Source organism: Ictidomys tridecemlineatus, chromosome 12 (assembly GCF_052094955.1).
Source record: "Ictidomys tridecemlineatus isolate mIctTri1 chromosome 12, mIctTri1.hap1, whole genome shotgun sequence".
NCBI classification, from domain to species: domain Eukaryota; kingdom Metazoa; phylum Chordata; class Mammalia; order Rodentia; family Sciuridae; genus Ictidomys; species Ictidomys tridecemlineatus.
The window spans coordinates 35,554,755-35,572,263 of record NC_135488.1 but is presented as its reverse complement, the minus strand read 5'-3'; the positions used below and the strand labels follow the sequence as shown (position 1 = coordinate 35,572,263).

General features: G+C 50.6%; 1 protein-coding gene across 2 annotated transcripts; it reads right to left on the bottom strand.

Annotated features, from left to right (window-relative positions):
- Positions 1–4,615: 4,615 nt before the first annotated feature.
- LOC144369232 (ral guanine nucleotide dissociation stimulator-like) lies at positions 4,616–11,414 on the bottom strand. Of its 2 annotated transcripts, XM_078028432.1 has the most exons (5): positions 10,656–11,402; positions 8,253–8,353; positions 7,970–8,086; positions 6,882–6,996; positions 4,616–4,987 (listed from the first exon to the last, which is right to left on the bottom strand). In XM_078028432.1, exons 1-5 carry the CDS (start codon positions 10,672–10,674, stop codon positions 4,782–4,784), a joined length of 558 nt encoding a protein of 185 aa, XP_077884558.1. In that variant the 5' UTR covers positions 10,675–11,402; the 3' UTR covers positions 4,616–4,781. The 2 variants fall into 2 exon arrangements, with proteins under 2 accessions (XP_077884558.1, XP_077884559.1); XM_078028433.1 differs by lacking the exon at positions 7,970–8,086 and having other exon boundaries at positions 10,656–11,414.
- Between the last annotated feature and the right edge of the window lie 6,095 nt (positions 11,415–17,509).

Genomic DNA, 17,509 nt, shown 5'->3' with positions numbered 1-17,509 from the left:
TGCCTTACCACTGAGTACACCCCAATCCTTTTTATTCTTGTTTTGAGAAGGGGTCTTGCTACGTTGCTGAGGGTCTCACAAAATCACCAAGGTTGACCTCAAGTGATCCTCCTGCCTCAGCCTCCCGAGAATCTCTGGGATTACAGGCATGCACCACCATGCCCAGCAAGAAAGGAACTTTTATCAGTGCAGCCACACGGGGAAGGCAGGGGACCCACATCTTAGCCTGTCTTCAGGGGGTGACAATGACTTGGAGCTTTTATAGAGAGGGGAATGAGGGCAAGGGCTTGGGCTTTGCACAGCTGCCAAAGCAGGTGGTCCTGACCAGTTGAGGTCTGTCCATCTTCCCTGGATTGGCCAGGTGGTGCCTTGTCAGGAGAGCTGTGTCACCTGCTTTGGCTCTCAGATGCACATCAATCAGACCTTGTTCCTGGGACATGAAACAGACTGCATGGGGGTGGGGGTCTGGATTCTGAATTAAGAGCAACTTTCTTCTGCTGAAAATAGAGACGGGCTGCAACCCCACGCCCACCTCAGGAGCCAGGAAAGCTAAGATGGGTCCCGCCCTTCCTCAAGCCTGGGCACAGGCCATCTGCCTAGGCATTTTCTGTGTTTTTCCCATTTTTGCTTTTCTTCAGGCCAAGGAAATTCACGGATGTAGATCACTTGGGTTTTGTTTCTATAAACTGTAACCACTTCTGTGGGTCAGGGGCTTCTTCCAAGCCTTCTGGCTGCTTCTCCCCAGTTTGATCAAAGTTCTTCATTTTTTCCTTTTTATTTCTTTTTTTTTTGCCTGTTCCTTGTGCTGGTGGGCACTGATGCAGCCAGCAGGGTCCAGTAACAAATCCAAGGTGACTCAGGCAAAGGGGATGGATGGGCCATATATTGAGGCAGAGATGCTGCCCTTCTAATTCTGCCTTTAGCCATCCATTGGATGTCTGCGGGTAGAGGTGGAGGGCTGGAGTCCTCCTTACAAAATCCTTACAACTCAAGTCAGCAAACACTGAAAGCCCTGTCGCCCTCAGGGACAGGGCACCAGACAGTTCCTCGGTGCCTCCCAAAGGCTACCAAGGGAGAAGTCACTTGGGGCCCGACTCCAGGAGGATCATCAAGGGGCGGGACAGGGGGACTTCAGGTAAAAAGCCGCAGCCAGCTCGCCCTAGGACCCCAGCCCTCACCAGCCCCACCGCTTTCCTGGACAGAAAGGTTTCCTCGAGCATCCTCACTGGGTGTCCCTGCAGCAGGGCCCCAAGATTGTTCTGGAAAGGGATCTGTCAGGTGGGAGCGACAGAATCTCATGAAATTTTAAGTACAACAGAATGCCAAATGACTACTCATTCCAGTGAAGACATGCTGCAAATAAGACTTAGAACACGTGCTGCAAACAAGACTTAGAAAAGTGTCCTCAGAGAAGATTCTGTCATTCTGCATTTGTTTCTGAAAGTTGAAGCACACAGTTCTAATGAGCCCAGGAAGAGGTTGATACCCAGTTGAGTTGGCATATGATGTGCCAGAGGTCAGGACTTCAGGGCTGCTGTCAGGTGGTTCCCGGGCTCTTCTGGTCCTCACCTTCACTCAGGGACTTTTTGTTAGTGATGGAGTTCAGCAATGGATTACTGGCCCAGAGACTTGTTCAGTATTGCTCCGTAGGAGCAAAACACTGTCACCAGTTGTAGGTAGCCAACTCCAGGTGAGAAACTTGATAGATGTTAATGCTCACGGCTTCACACCAGCAACCTGCCCCTCAGTGATCATGCTCTCTAAAATATACACCATGCTAAATTGTGTGGAAGCATTCTAGGTCTAGCCAAACCACACGATCTTTCAAAAACAGCCCAATAACATTTAGAGGATTCACTCTCCAAAGCAAGCTTGCCAATGCCTGAGCGCCCACACACTCTATTGGCGCCAACCTCACCTCCTTTTAGAATGCACACATCCACCAAGATACCACTGCCTGTGGTGGTTGAGCAGCCTTTCCAATGGACGAGGTGGATGTGAATGTAACACGTGAAGGAATTAGCATTTACCAACAACTGGAAGAAAAAAATCCATTCTCTAAGATATGATGACGGAGCGGCTCTGTGATCTAGACCATCCCCCTCTCCTGCATCCTCTCTCTTTTCCTCTGCCTCGATGGACCTCCAACTGAGCCCAGAAAGATGTGTCCTTTCTAGTCAGAAGCCCTGTCATGGCTTCCATTTCCAGGCCCTGATTCCTGGTTAACTGCAGCCAGAGCTCGCTTTCAAGGTACTCTCTTCAGATCCCTTCCCTACCCTAACCACAGTGTGGGCTCTGGCCCCACCCTTACTCTCTACACCACCATTCCACATTAGGGTCTTCCTGTCCCTCTCTGTGACCCAGGACTGCCCATGACCGACCCCACCCAACAACAAGCTGTTGAACCAGGTGCCATCAAATGGAAGAAATGACCAGAGATGGCTAACTTGAAGATTTCACAGAATAGTCCATGAGACAAGGAATATCGTGAACCAGTGAAATGACATAAGAGGAAGTCAATGAATTCTAACCTCAAGAGCAAATCCTACAGTACACTGGCTCTCAAATTCAGCTACACACTGGAGCCACCTGGGAGCTGTGCATAGTACTGACCGCTGGACCACCCACTGGCCCTGGGCTGATGGAATGGCTCTGGGCTAAGATGGGACACTGGGGTTTGTAAATTACCAGTTGAGTATAATATAAAGCAAACTTTGAGAACATTGCTTTTTTCCCCACATGAAGAACTGTGTGCATACAGATGCAGAAGTACACAAATCTGCAGCATAAACCTCCTTGAGGGCCATAGATTAAATGCACTGCAGTCACCAGCATCCTGGCTAGGAACACCACCAGCCTCCTATTTCCACCTTCCAGGTGATTGCAGCCCCGCCATCCAAGCATGGAGGAGTCCTCCCTGCTGAGAAATTTCAGTGTGCAGAATGGAGAGCCCTCTCTCCTGGGAGTCCCTGCTTTTACAATAAGTGCACTGGAGAAGTTGAAATCAAGTGGAAGGCACATGGGCAGGCTTCCTGGATGAGGCCCTATTGAAAGAAGGATGGGATCTGAGGAGTGGACCAGAGAGAGGAAAGATGGGAAGTACAGCAAGTACATTCAGAGCCGAGGTCAGGCCCAAAATACAATGTTGGCTGACAAGAGAGCCCTTGCACCAGGATCAACAATTTTGAGAAGGCAATGAGGACTGCCTGAAAAGATTAATTTCACAAAATTCCATGGAAACCCACTCATCACACCTTTCTGAAAACACTGGAAATGTAGGTTTCATGCAAGGAACTCTGGGTGGCAGATGGCAAAGTTTGCCAAATGCAAACATGCCTACCAGCTCTGAGAAGCCATTCTCATTCACACTGCTTCAAACAGGGAAAATCCCCATGTGCTCACTGAGAACAAGTTAGCTTGTGCCACTTGAAGCTGCTTCAACAAACAGCTTCACTTCTGCACTTCTAAGCTGTTCTCCTCAAGAACTTTCAGAGCACAGTTCAGGCATGAAACACAAAGGGTGCCAGAAAGAGATCTCTTGAATGTAGCATCACCAACGTGCAGTGGAAAAGAGGACCAGCTGAGAAGATCAGTTCTCCAAAGTCTCACTGACATCCATTTGTCACACTCATTTACAACATTCACTTGAAGTGCAGGTGCCCACATGAGTGAACTGTTTTTTTTTATCAATGGCACAGAGGCTTCAATGTGTAAGCATGCCTGTCACCTGTAAGAAGCAGTTTTGAATTCTTCTAGGTCCACAGGAAAAAAAAATAGCATGTGCTCACTTACAACAAAGTTAATCAACAAAGCAAATTGAAACTGCTTGCAGCAAACAGCTTCCATTCTCCCATTCCCCAGCTATTTTCAGCAATCGCATCCAGAGTCCAATTCCAGCTCAATATAAAATGTGTGCTCCCAAGGAAGCCTGTATAATTGACATCACCCAACTTGGGTAGGCAAGGGGAATGCTGAGAAGATCAGTTCTTCAAAACTCCTACTTTTTCAGAAAACTCATTGAAAGGCAGGGTACCCACTTGCAGCCATCAGTGGTTGACAGATGGCACAGAGGCTTCAATGTGAAACCGTGAATGCCAATCATTACAAGTGCTTCTGACACACTCTAGTGCAACCTGGGACACCCCAAAGTGCTCAACGAGAACACACTTTGTTCCTGCAAGTGGAAGCAGCTTGCATGAACTGTTTCAATCAGGAAATTCCAAGCTCTTCTCAGCAATCACATTCAGAGCACAGTTTTGGCCCAATAGAAAAAGGGTCCTAGCAAGAGGGTCCCACACCTACGATCACCTTCATAAGGTAGCTTCCCATCTTCTGTGTGGAAGTGGGTTTCTCCTTGGCCCTTATGCTGTAGAGGAGACCACTAGGAGCTAAGCTTCATGCAGGACCATCTGACCTGGACTTTTTGCAAGCCCTATGAAGCCCTCACACAAGCTCAAATGCTACAGGACTCTGCAGACCAGTCCATGCAACAGTAGACATTCATTCATTGTCTAGAGTCTACAGGTTCCTAAATGCATGGCATTCATTATCATCAAATGCACAATTTGGATCAAAAACCATCACAGTAGATCAGGTAACAAATCATCACAGTAGATCAGGTAACAAAAACATATATATTTTAAAATAATAATATATTAATGGGAACAAAAAATACAGGATAGAGTAACAACTGTGTTACTAAACAAGGTCAAAGACAATGGCAAACTATAGATTCAAACTTTGAAGCAAATAGTAATCAATGTAAATATTCCTGGGCTGCCTCAGCCCCGCCCAGGCACACAGCAGCAGAATGGTTTTGCAAGCATCCTCAGGAGGGCTGGAGCCTTCTTTGCAGGACGAGAGGGAGGTTGAGGCTGGATCCACTCATCATTCTTTTGGGAGAGGCTCCTTTTCCTCAGCACGAAGTTGGGTTTCGTGTGAGGGTTCTTTGCGCAAAATACGTTGGCCTGCGCTGGAATCCTCAGCTCTGGGGAGAGAGGGGTGTACAAAATAAGGTGGCTCAGGAGGTGCTCCCTGGGACACCCCAACATCTGAGAGCCTGTGGCAGAAACGAACTGAGCCACACACCTGAGAGCTCTCCAATTCAGCACCAATACCAACAAGACAGCCTCCACAGTCCTCCCTGAGGAAGAACTAGGCAGAGCACTTCAACAGACCTAATGTCTGTTCCTACCAAAGGCTTTGGACTCCAAAACATCCCAGGTCCTCTTGCGTCTGCCAAAGCACACCACTAGGGTTTGCATCTGAAATCTCCCACAAAAGTGCCGAAGATTCAGACCCCACATGAGCCATCTTCACAGGTGGGTTTGGAAGGAAGCATTGGATGGTGAGTGCTCTGATGTCAACATGAAATTCTCATTCAAGATGAATACACTACTGGGAGGTGGGAGGGACTGGAAGAAAGGTGGAGCATGCTTGGAGGAAGACCTAAACAGGAGTGCGCCCTGGGCACCAGTACCTTGTCCCTGTTGGCTCCACTGAATCCTCATTCTCCAAGTAGAGGTCTTCCTTCTCCTCTCCGTCTTTCTCTCTCTCCCTCTCTCCCAGCCTTGTTCTCTCTCTCCCAGTCTATGCCTTTGTGGCAAGGGCTGAGGAGCTCTCCACTGCCACACACTAGAGCTTTATGGACAGCCTCAGTGCACAACCAAAGAGAAAGTTGTGAAACCCAGAGAAAAGGCCTAGGATTCTCAAGTATGGCCACGGTGAGGACAGGCTGACCAGCACGGATACCACATTAGAGCCACGCTTCTGTGTTGGTGGAGCCTGCTTCCATGTGAACCAGGCTTCTGAGAATGGAGGCCACATTCCAAATGCTGCCCTCCTGAGAACAATGATTCCAAAGACCAGCAAAGGGACTGCTTCCCTCCGACATGGTGTATGGCCCAGTGGTGCCATGACCCCGAGTGGGGGAATACAACAGCCAGCTTCTTCTTCCTCTGAACACCTCTTTCCTGTTGCCCTCCTCTAACCTAGAGCCTGTTCTCTATCCCTTCTGGGTTGGATGTGGGGATCTCTGCTATGAATTTCTTAGGCTACCAAGGCCCCAGACAGACTTCCTCTTCCATAGACTCTACTAACCTAACAGAAGGTTAAGATAGGAGACAAGTGATCCTAGAACTCATTGGGATGGTGGTCTTCAGCGTACATAGGCTGGGATAATGGCTGCTGAGGTGTTTGGCTCACAAAAGCCAACCAACCAACCAATGAAAAAGCGCTGACATTATTATCAGATGAGCTCTGTGGCTACGTGCTCAGGAAGCCCTCATCTGACTCTAGTTAGGGATCATAACTTGGCTATTGGGATCACTCCTTGGCTAGTGGACTCAGGTGCGGAAGACCATGGAATTGATGCAAAAACAGATGATTCAAGCTGTCTCCCAGGCTGTGTTTTCTTCCCAATTTCATCCTGTTACTGCTTGCTAGAATCTTGGCAATGCTCTGCCCAGGCAGTGGTTTTCTGGTCACACAGAAGGCTTTCAATCCTACTGCTTCAGTCCACAAAATGCCAGTTCCATCTTTAGCCCATGCATTCCCATGTTCCTCTGAAACCACTCCTATCTCAGACCACAGAACCATACTGCTCCTGGAAAGAGGCTTTCCTCCTCACTCCTCAATGATGTCAGCTTTGCATGCGTCTTCATGTCCTGGGCAGGGCACCTGGTGGGGAGCCGCACTAGCCACTGGGGTATACCAAAACACCTGGAGAGCTTACACCAGCAGAAGTGCAGTTGGCTTTGTGCACGAGCCCAACACACCCTGTTAGAGTGTTCTTGGGGGTCAGAGAATGCTCTTTGGTGCTAAGAGTTGACCTGAGTCCACATCCTGACCCTTGCTCTCTGTCATCTGATTGTCCCACTTACTCTGACGGTGAGAGATGATTTGGCCCAGCTCATATTCCTCCGGCTTCTCCTGAGTAAGCAAGTGTAGCTCGAGGGCCCTGCGGATGACGACAGGAGCCCGATCGTGGCAGGTCACCTGGAGCAGCATGGAAGACAGGCCTTCAGGAAATGGGCCTTGAAGTGACTACTCAAGGACAGTGGGCAGGGGCATTCTGGAGGCACCTCCACTCTAAATACAAGGGCAACATCCATGACCCTACTACCTGAGGCTGACCTCCTGCTCATCGCGTGGGCTCTTCCCATAGGCTACTAGCCCAATCCTGTACATAGGACTTCCTGGACCTGCCATTGCTCTTTGTGGAGCTGCACTCCTCTCCAAGTGAAAGGACCCCACTACCTGCATACAGATGCAATCTCATCCCACAAGTTGGGAGGAATGGGACAATAGCCTCCAAGATCCTAGGTCTGCCCGAGGATGCAGGCGGCATTGGGAATGGCCTAGGCACAAAACCTAGAGGCTTTGGTCTGGATTGCCAGGGCCCAAATCAGACCCAGGAACGTGACCACACACAGGAGTGACGAAAGAGAGCCATGAGAGCTCCTGGCCTCCAGAGGCTCAGTGCTGGCTGGGGTGTACGAGGGCACCTGTTCCGCCAAGGGTAAACATTGGGTTACCTGGACATTTAGTGTGCTTGCTCCACATCCATACTGACTCTGCAGAGAGACCCTCTCAGCTCCTTGTTCAAGGAACATGCAGAACCTCATACTGGTGTCCTGCTCCATAGAGGCCAGCATCCCATACAGAGGAACCTGCAACCTAGGTCCTGGCCTGTTCTCATCTGTCACCCATACCTGCCTCTGCCCTTCTGGACTGCATGCTGCCACCTGACACACAGACTCCCTCAGACATGGCGGTGGACAAGCTGCTGCTCTCCCTCATCTCAGCTCCAGCCCTTCACACTGACCTCTTCCTTCTTGATTCCCATCTATCCTCCTGATCATCCAGAAGCTCCAAATTCAAGAGGGCATGAGTAGTTCATGGTATTGGACCAGTGTCTGCTCCCCACCCAGGTGTAAGCACCAGGGGACACCCCTGCTCCCAGGCTTACCAAAACAGTCTTGGCCATCTTTGGACTTTGTGTTTCTAAGTGGACACGAATTAAGCAGGTGTCTCCCACCTGCTTGTGGGAAAGCGGCCTGGAGGACTTGCAGGTTGATTCTGAGAACTGTGGGGGATGGAACATCAGCAAACCCAGAAACAGAAAGCCACCCCAGCCTGTCAGTTGGCTCTATGGGCTTCTAGCACATATGTCCAGGTGCTCAGGCTTCTCATTTCCCCAGGTGGGAGTGGAATGGCAGCACAAGTACAGCTTGAATAAGGTAGGTGTTTACCTCCTTTCCCTTGACCTCGCGGCGTTTCCTCACGATGAAATAATATTTGATTTGTGGATTCATGGACAGATACATCAGTGAGTGGTCAGGGACCTTGATTTCTGCAGAGCAAAGTGGAGAGAATTGTTAGGTGGCACTCAAGGATTAGACCACAAAACACCCACAACCCCTGAGAGTCTCCGCCAGGGCGAGCCTGCACCAGAATTGAGAGCCCTCCTATCCAGCTACAGTGCCACCAAAGACTCCCTCAGTGATTCTTCCCTGGAGAAGATGATGTACAGGATTCTAAACCAAAAGAGCACCTGGCAATGGAAACAGCACCTTGGGCCCAGAACTTCTCAGTGCAGGTTGGATCTGCCAAAGGGACACTGCCAGGATCTGCATCAGGATTGGCAAAGGCTCCTGTGCTTAGGCCTTTCTCCCCAGGGCAGCCATGCTCACACATGGGCATTCAGGGAAGCGTTGGATGGTGGGGGAATTCATCCCCTTGCCCTGGATGAATCCACTCATGGATGAATACACGGAGGGGAGGTGGTATCCATCAGAGGTGTGTTGGGCATGGACATGGGAGGACTTGAGCAGGGTGGTGCCCTGGAGAACTCTATTGTTTTCTAGGATCGCTCTCCTTCCCCTTGTTTCTCATCAGGAGCTGTCTGCTTGGTACTTTTATTCTGGTTCTTGTTCTACTTCTGGCTCTTCTTTCTGTCCTGCATCTTCTTGTAGTTCTTTCTGGGTCTTTTTCCTGTTCTTACATGATTCCTTCTTGTTCTTCTTCTTGTGTATCTCCCTCCACCCTTCCTTCTGTTCACCTCCTTCTTTTTCTTCTTCTGCCTCCTGCTCTTTATCGTGTGATCCTCTCCCCACTCAGGAGTGTCTCTTTCTCCTCCTCCTCCTTCTCCTTCTTTCTCTGGCAATGGTGGGGCGTCCTGAGGAGTTCAAATCTATCACACTCTTCTGCCCAGATGCAGCCTCTGTTCAGTAGTCCAAGATGAAATCAGTTCTCAATCAATGGCCAGGAGTGAAACCAAGACCAAAGACAAGTGACTTCCTTTCTTTGTCATTGTCACAGTCAGGAAAGACTGAATAACAGACACCGCATTCTGGATAGGCTTCTACCTGTGGTAGTCAGCACCTCATCTGGACCAGGATTGCTAAAATAGATTCCACCTCCATAAAGCTTCCCCAATGAAAACAAGGTTTCCAAAATCTAGGAGAGGGCCAGCATCACTGCCACCCTCCTGCCATAAGGCATAGATGCCATCACACCTAGTGGGTTCCAGGCCCCCCGTAGTCCTCCCTTTTGACGTCTTTTACACACAAACCTCCCCTGGTCTGGAGCCTGCTCTCAACTGATGCTTGGGTTGAAAGTCTGTTTCTGAAATCACCTTTGTAGATTCTCGGTTTGGTAATTCCTTTTGACTGGCTTATTTTTTTACTAGGGATAAAGCCAGAGGCACTTAAGCACTGAGACCATTCCCAGGCCTTTTGACTTGGGTACAGGGTCTCCCTAAGTTTCTGAGGCTGTTTGGAAATCCCCTTCCCCCTGCACTGCCTCCCAAGTCCCTGAGATTCGCAGACACTGCCCCTTGCCCAGCTCCTTGCACCTCAGTCTTCCTCATGTGTGAGACAGAGCCAACTCAAATGAGGCAGTGTGTGAAAATGGGAAAACTCACTTACGTGCTCGACAGATGGTGGGTTCTACTGTGGACAGGCTGGGATGGTGGAGGCTAGGAGTGTCGGGCTCACAAGAAAGGAAAGAGCACTGGCATTGTGGACAGCTCAGCATTGTGGCCTCTGTTCTTCAGATGCCCTTCTTTGTTGCTGGAAGGAATAATAACCTGGCCATTCTGATATCTTCAGGAGATGGGCACCCAGGCACAGAGGACTTGGAGTTGTTCCAAAAAGAACCCAAACAGGCTGTCCCCTGGCCTTGACTTCCTCTTCACTGAGTCCTGTTCCCAGTTGCTGCAATCCTGACATTCTTGAGTAGGCAGGACTTCTCATATCCTGGCCATGGATTGGGACCTGTGCGGCTTCCGTCCATAGCAATGCTGATCCAATCAGGACCCATGCTCTGCTCCTCTTCATTTGAAGGCATCCTTATCAGTGAGCCATAAACCAAACTGATGATGGATTGAGCCTCTCTCTGCCTTGCCCTCATCGATATTAGCTTTGCATTGCCAGACCAGGTCCAGGGGAGAACACATTTAGAGAGGTCCAGCAGCCGCCTGGGGCCTCATTGAACTCGTCCACACTGGACACGCCCATCACTGCACTTGGTTTCCTGCACCAGGCCCACCACACTCTGGCTATTTTAGGGCCAAGGCCCACTTTCTCTTGGCTGTGAGTTATCCTGAGCCCACTGTGGATCATGTCTCCCCACTGTCTGATTGTCCTACTTACTGTCATGCAGAGACATCATTCTCAGCAGCTCAAAGTTGTCCACATCCTCATGCTGCAACAAATTTTGGTCCAAGGCCCTGCGGATGAGGCTTGTCACCCTCTCCTGACACGTCACCTAGATCAGGGTGGGACAAATGTCATCAGAGAATGGCTTTTAGAGGAGCTACCCAGAAGACTGTGGTCAAACATTGAGGAGAAATCTCAGCTACATATACAAGGGCACAATCTTGTTATCCTGCTACCTGAGTGTGGCCTCCATATACCGCCTGGGTTCTTGCAACGTGCTACTAGAACAATCCTGGTACAAATATCTGCCTGTACCTGCCATCTCCCCTCCCCCTGGGGAGCCACATTCCACTCAGGTCAAAGGACCAAACTGCCTATGCACAGACACACTCTCATCTCACTGAGATGACAGCAATGGGCCAGGGATCTGCGCACCAAGTGTGCTCTGGGATGCAGGCTGCCTTTGTGGGTGGAAGAGGCAGATGCACTGAAAATTTTGGTCCTGACTGCCACTACACAAAACAGACTCAGATACAAGAGTGTGCACTTGAGTGCTTCATGATAGCCTGGAGAGGCCCTGGGCTCTGGAAGCTCGGTGCGGGTCTGGTTCTAATGATGTACTTGACTCAGCACTGGCAGTCACTGAACATGTCTCCTCTGCAGCTGGACACCTGCAGCATTAGCGTGTCTACTGCACATCCATAGAAATTCTGCCAAGAACCCCTTTAGCTCCGTATTTACATACATGCAAAGACTGACATTCCGAAGTTTGGCATGACCCCCCAGGTGATCCCGACCCCAAATTTTCACACCTAGTCATGCTAAGGAGGTTCTCTTCCCTGCCACCAGGAACACACCCCCTCCTACACATGTGACAAGTCACTGCCAGCTCCGCTGCTCCAACCTCACTCATTGAGAATACCAAGTTCTAGGCACTGCAGCCTGCACCCTGGACATATCTCTGCCTTCATCTGTCCACAGCACTTCCGTCTGCACTTCTGGCCTGCCAAACCCACAATACACAGGCCCACTCACCGCTGCAGCTGGGCATGCTGAGGCTCTCCCCACTCAGGTCAAGCCCTTAAGACTGACCTCTCTCTTCTTAATTTCCCACCACAGCCCCAGGGTTAGCTGTGTCTCCTGCCTTCCACTGTGGGGACACCCAGGAGGCAGCCCTGCTGTCGGGCTTACCAGGATGCGCTTTGTCTCCCTCAGGCTCTGTCCCTCTAGGAGGACGTGGACAAAGCGGATGTCTTCCACCTGGTCGCTGGAGTGAAGCAGTGAGGAGCTGCTACTGGTGACTTTTCTCACGCACCACTCATTGGTTTGGGTGGCCTGGGGCAATGGTCCTGCAGCCACCGCAGAGCTGCTGCTCACAGCTGCTGGGATCCTGGATGCCACTGCCACAGAAGGCTCCAAGAACTGTGGGGGATGACAACATCAGCAAAGCCCAGCACCTGCACCCCACCCAGCCTGGCAGTTGGCTCTGTGGGCATTCTAAAACATCCATCCAGAACCTGAGGTTCTTGTCCCCTTGGAGGATGTGGAGTGGCACCAGGAGTAAAGACTGAAGAAGGTGGCTGTTTACCTCCTTTGGCTTGACTTTAAACAACTTGCTGGCAGCTGTTTCCTGAAGAAGAAAGTTATAATCCACTCTGCCATCCAGGGCGTAATATACGTTTCCATCAGCAGGGATCCTCAGCTCTGGAGAGGCAGGGGCAGAGGCGTGGTAGGTGACACTCAAGTAATACACTACCCAACATCCCCCACAACTGAGAGCCTCTGCCAGCTCAGGTCTCACACACAGACCTGAGAGCCCCCGAATCCAGCTACTGTTGCACCAAAGACTCCCCACTGATTCCTCCCTGAGGACCCTCTATGCACAGGAGGTCCCCTACAGGAACACCTTTCAAGGAAATAGCCCCTTGTACCCCAGACCTTCTTAGTTCACGTTGGACCCACCAAAGACAAACAGCTAGAGTTTGTATCTGGATTGGTCCCCAAAGACTCATGTGTTCAAATTTTTCTCCCCACTGCAGCAATGATCACAGGTCGGTTTATGGAAAAGCACTTGATGGTGGGTGCCTCCACCTTGCCAGTGGATTCATCCACTCATACAGGGCTACACTAATTGGAGGGGTATGGTTTGGAGGTGTGTTGAGCGTAGGTGGAGGATGTCCACAGCAGGGCTGTGCCATCCAGAGATATATATTTCTCTTGAGTTCCCCACTTCTGCATTTTCTCCTCATGAGTCTAATTCTCATTCACATTTTTAATCAATTTATTGTTATACTTCTTGTTCGGCTTGTGTTTCTCCTTCTTGTTCTTGTTCTTCTTCATCTTCTCCTCATGCTTCTTCTTAAAGTCATCTTGACCTTCTTATTCATGGTCTCCTCCTTCAACTTATTTTCATTTTTCTACTTCTCCTTCTCCTCCTCCATGTCCTCCTTCTCCTCGTCCTCCTCATCCTTGTCCTCCTCCTCCTCGTCCTCCTCCTCCTCGTCCTCCTCCTCCTCTTTCTTCTTCTTCTTTCTCTCTCTCTCTCTCTCTCTCTCTCTCTCTCTCTCTCTCTCTCTCTCTCTCTCTCTCTCTCTCTCTCTCTCCAAGAAGAGTTTACAAGCTGTGAAGGGTTCTATTCTACCACACTCTTCTCTCTAGAAATGGCCTCTGGTCCTAAGTAAACTCAGTTTGCAATGAATAGAAAGATTGGAAGCCAGAAATGATTCTTCATTGAACTGCTTTTCTCATGTACTCATCTAGGTCAGGAAAGGCCACCAAAGTAGGCACCCTGTGGTTGTCTGTCTTCTTTGACACAAGACAAAGAAGCCTCTCTTCTTGGCCCCTTGTGGATAATAGCTTTGCAATGCCTCCTCAGGCCAAGGAAAGAACACATGATAGGCAGGTCCACAGCCCCTGGGGAACATGAAGAACCTGCAGATTTATGCCCCATCATTACACTTTGTTTTATGCACAAGTCCCACCATACTCATCCTGGGCACTGGGTCAATGCACACTGTGTTCTGGCTCCCAGTTATCGTGAGCCCACTGTGACTCACTGCTCCCTACCCTCTGATGGTTCCACTTACTCTGATGGTTCGAGAGAATTTGCAGAAGCTCGTAGTTTTCTGGGTCCTCCTGCTGGAGCAAGTGTGCATCTAAGGCCCTGCGGATGATGACTGGAGCCCTGTCCTGGCAGGTCACCTGAGCAGGGTTGGAGAAAGCTCATCAGAGAGGGAATTTGGGAGTAGCTACCCAGAGGACAGTGCTCAAGGACAATCAGAGACAAGTGAGCTCTCAACACAAGGGCACCATCTTGATACCCTGCTACCTGAGGCCTTCATGTGATCATGTGGGGGTCTTCCTATGAGCCTCTAGTCCAATCTTGGTACAAGAGTTTGCTTCAACCTGCTATGCCCTACAGGGACAAGGGAATAAGGACCAAAAGACTTTGTACAGACACACTCTAGTCCCATCAAGATGGGAGGAATGGTCCAGTGCACTTCCATATCCCTGCTCTGGTCTGGGATGCAGCTGCATTTTTGTATGGACCAGGCACAAACCCTAGGTGCTTTGGTCCTGACAGCCAGGGCACAACACACACTAGGACTCTTTAATGATAGGCATGGAAGCTGCTGGGCTCGAGAGTGTCAGTGCTTGCTAGGGTGTCAGGAGGTTCGGACCCAGCAGGTGCAGTGGTTCAACATAGCTCCCCTGGAGGTGGACACCAGAGTCTCATGATGGATACTCCACACCCAGGAAAATTCTGCAGAGAGAGCCGCTAAATCTCTATTCACATACATGCAAACTAGGACACTAATGGGGCCCTCCAAGGCCCCCAGTTCTCTGTGACCCACACCTACCCACCCTAATCATTCTACAATGGCTCCCTTCCCTTCAACCAGCAACATATCCCCTCCCACACACAAGAAAATGACTGCCAACTCCTGTGCTTCAACCTCCACGGTTCAATATACTCCTCCTCAATACCAAGGTCAGTAGAGGATGGCCTGTACCCTCGATATTTCTCTGACCTCCTCTGAACCCAGCACTCACTCCTGCACTTCTGACCTGCACATCCCAAAACACGCAGGCCCACTCGCACCCAGACCTGGCATGCTGCTGCTCTCCCGCCTCTCTCTTCCTCACTTTCTGCTCTCCTTCTTGACCTTCCAGAAGCTCCAGTTCAAGAAGACAGGCCTAGTCCAAAGTGTTTGCTGTGGACTCGGTCTTCCCCACTGTGGGCTCCCAGGAGACTCCCCTGCTCGAAGACTCACCAGGATGCTCCTATACTGTGTTGTCCTTTCCTTTTCCAGGTAGACGTGAATGAGGCACCTGCCTCTCATCCGCTTGTTATATTGGGGCCTTGGGGAGGACCGAGTAGAGACCCCTGATGTCCTGGACTCCGGCTCTGCCCCTTCCCTGGGAGAAGGCTCTGGCTCTGGGGTTGGCTGAGGAGCCGTGACAGGAACTGAGCTTGTAGCTAGAGGAGAAAAGATGCCAACATGACTGCCTTGCCCTGACCTTCCCACAGACAGACAATACCTCTGCTGCCAGGAAGAACTCAGGCCCTTGGCCCACACAGGACCTCTTTGCAGACTGGGGTCACTTCCTGAATGGACAAAGGCTTGTCCTAATTTCCAGCCCAACACCAGGCATACAGACTCCCTGCAGTGGGACAACAGTCGGACCTTTCCTCATATACCCTTAGGTACTCACCACAGTCCGCCTGGCTCTCAGGCTTTGCCTGGCTTGATTTGCCATCTTCAATTGCGGCCAGGAGGTGGTGTGCTTGGTGTTCCAGGTTCAAGCCTCCCAGCAGGAGCCACATGGATAGCAGCTGCTGCAGACTCAGAAAGCCTGGAGGCTGATGGGAAGCCTCGGAGTAGAGGTTCACCCAGGTCCCCAGGAAGGAAGGTGAGGCACTGTGGGGAGGAAGGTGTGGAGTCAGCAAAACCCTGGCCTTGCCTTCACCACGGCCTCCAGAGAAAACCTCTGACCCTACACTGGGGAGAGCAGTCTTTCCTCAGCCTTCCCAAGTCAAATCACCTTGCAGGTCCCTATTCTGGAAACAGGAGCCCACCCTCTTGACCCCAAGCCCATTCCATGTTGAAGTTGGTCCAGGGGTCCACCATAGTCACTGAAGAGGACAACGTGCACTTATGCCCCATGGAGTCAGGGATGCAGTCACATGTAGGATATGTACTCATGGCACCTGCGGTTTGAGGCTGACCCCCATGAAAAGGGACACAATGGCAGTCATTTGCACCCTATTTTTCAATGAATTATGAAATGTGACTGGAAACGTGTCTTCACACAGTGGGTGCTTTCTCCATGTTCATCAGTGAATGAGCCCAAACTGCTGATTCCCACATATCTCTGGGTGTGGGAGCCGCCATGTCCAAAGCCCCTGTCCAGCTATGTCCCAGCTAGGATGCTCTGTCCCACTATGGAAATTAACATGTCTTTATTAACCCAAAAGTGCTTTTCCCAAGGCCTGAGTTTTGAGACGCCTCTGGCACAGATCTACGTTCTTCACAAAGCCAATATCACACCAGAAAGACCACCTGGCCTCGCTGAGTCCACCTGGGAATGAGCTCAGTGCACACCATTGAGCTGTGGTGCCCAGTGTGTGGGGACTGCTCCACGGACCTCTGTGGATCAGCTGGAGTCAGGATGGTTTCTCTGCCTGAGAGCGGAGTTCACTCCCCTTGCAAGGCTGTGGCAGGCACCTCCAGGACTCGTCCCATTCGGGACTGACATTCCACTATGAGTGTGGTCCTCTATCTCATTAGGTATCACAAACCTTTGGGTCCCTGAGAGGTACATGGCAGCCCCAAGACCCAGGCATGAGGGGGCTACACACTTGGGCTTGGTGGTCTGGTGCTTACCTTGGGAACAAGAGATCCAGCACCTGATGGGTGGGGATGGAATCCCAGGAGATTAACCCCATGTTGCCGCTGAAATGTAGGTTCCTCCCACAAATGACAGGCAGGAGCTCATTCCTAAGCTGGTCCTGCCTGTAAGGTTCAAGGCTCTGTACCCTGAAGGGCTCCTCCGTGTTCTCATCATTTTCACCCTGTGTTGGGACCAAGAATGTTGGTTTAAAATGGAAATGGTGACAAACAGAAAAATGACTTGTGCCAATACACTAGAGTCAAAGCACAATGGGACAGTTCCCATCAGTACAAACACACACCCACACACACCCACACACACACAGTCAGAATAGGAGTCCTGGGCCATTCATCAGGGATCAGACTAGAGGGCCTGCTGGGCTCACCTGCCCTGTGCTACTCACTGTTACTCTTGAGCTCCTCTGCGACAATCGCCAGAGGCTCTGGCGTCTAAGATGAAGCCTCACCCAGTGCATCCACAAAAGGGCTAGTTGGCCCCCCTGAGATTCCTGGGAGCCTGAGGCTCGGCATTGTTTGCAACCACAGGAGAACATCCTTCTCCCTCCAGTTTCTCCAACCAAATGAGCTCGGATGGCTTGGTCAGTTAAGTGGGTGCCTGGATACCAGGGTTCCATGTTCTGTTTGATCCATTGTCAAGGCAATGATGTCATTTCCTGTGCCCATACCTGAGCCTCTTTTCACATAAGACCACTTTCAAAAGCCCTATGAGCTGCTGATTTCTCCTCCATGCCTAAACATCTCAGGTGCGCAGGTGTTCACCAACAACTACCCAAACATCCCCACCAGCATCTGCACTGCTTGGTGCCACTAGAGTTCCAGCTTGGAGCCTTCAAAAATGCATTCACAACCAGTTCTTCCCTCTCAGCAGCTTTTGGACCCTGGTCCCATCATTGTGCAACTCATGGTGTGCCCAGTCTTTTCTGGAAAGTAGGG

Coding starts and splice junctions, on each gene's coding strand:
- LOC144369232 (XM_078028432.1), bottom strand. Junction 8,087..8,252: donor GCGAGGTCAAGGGAAAGGAG/GTAAACACCTAC, acceptor CATCCCCCACAG/TTCTCAGAATCAACCTGCAA. Junction 6,997..7,969: donor AGATGGCCAAGACTGTTTTG/GTAAGCCTGGGA, acceptor ATGCTGCTCCAG/GTGACCTGCCACGATCGGGC.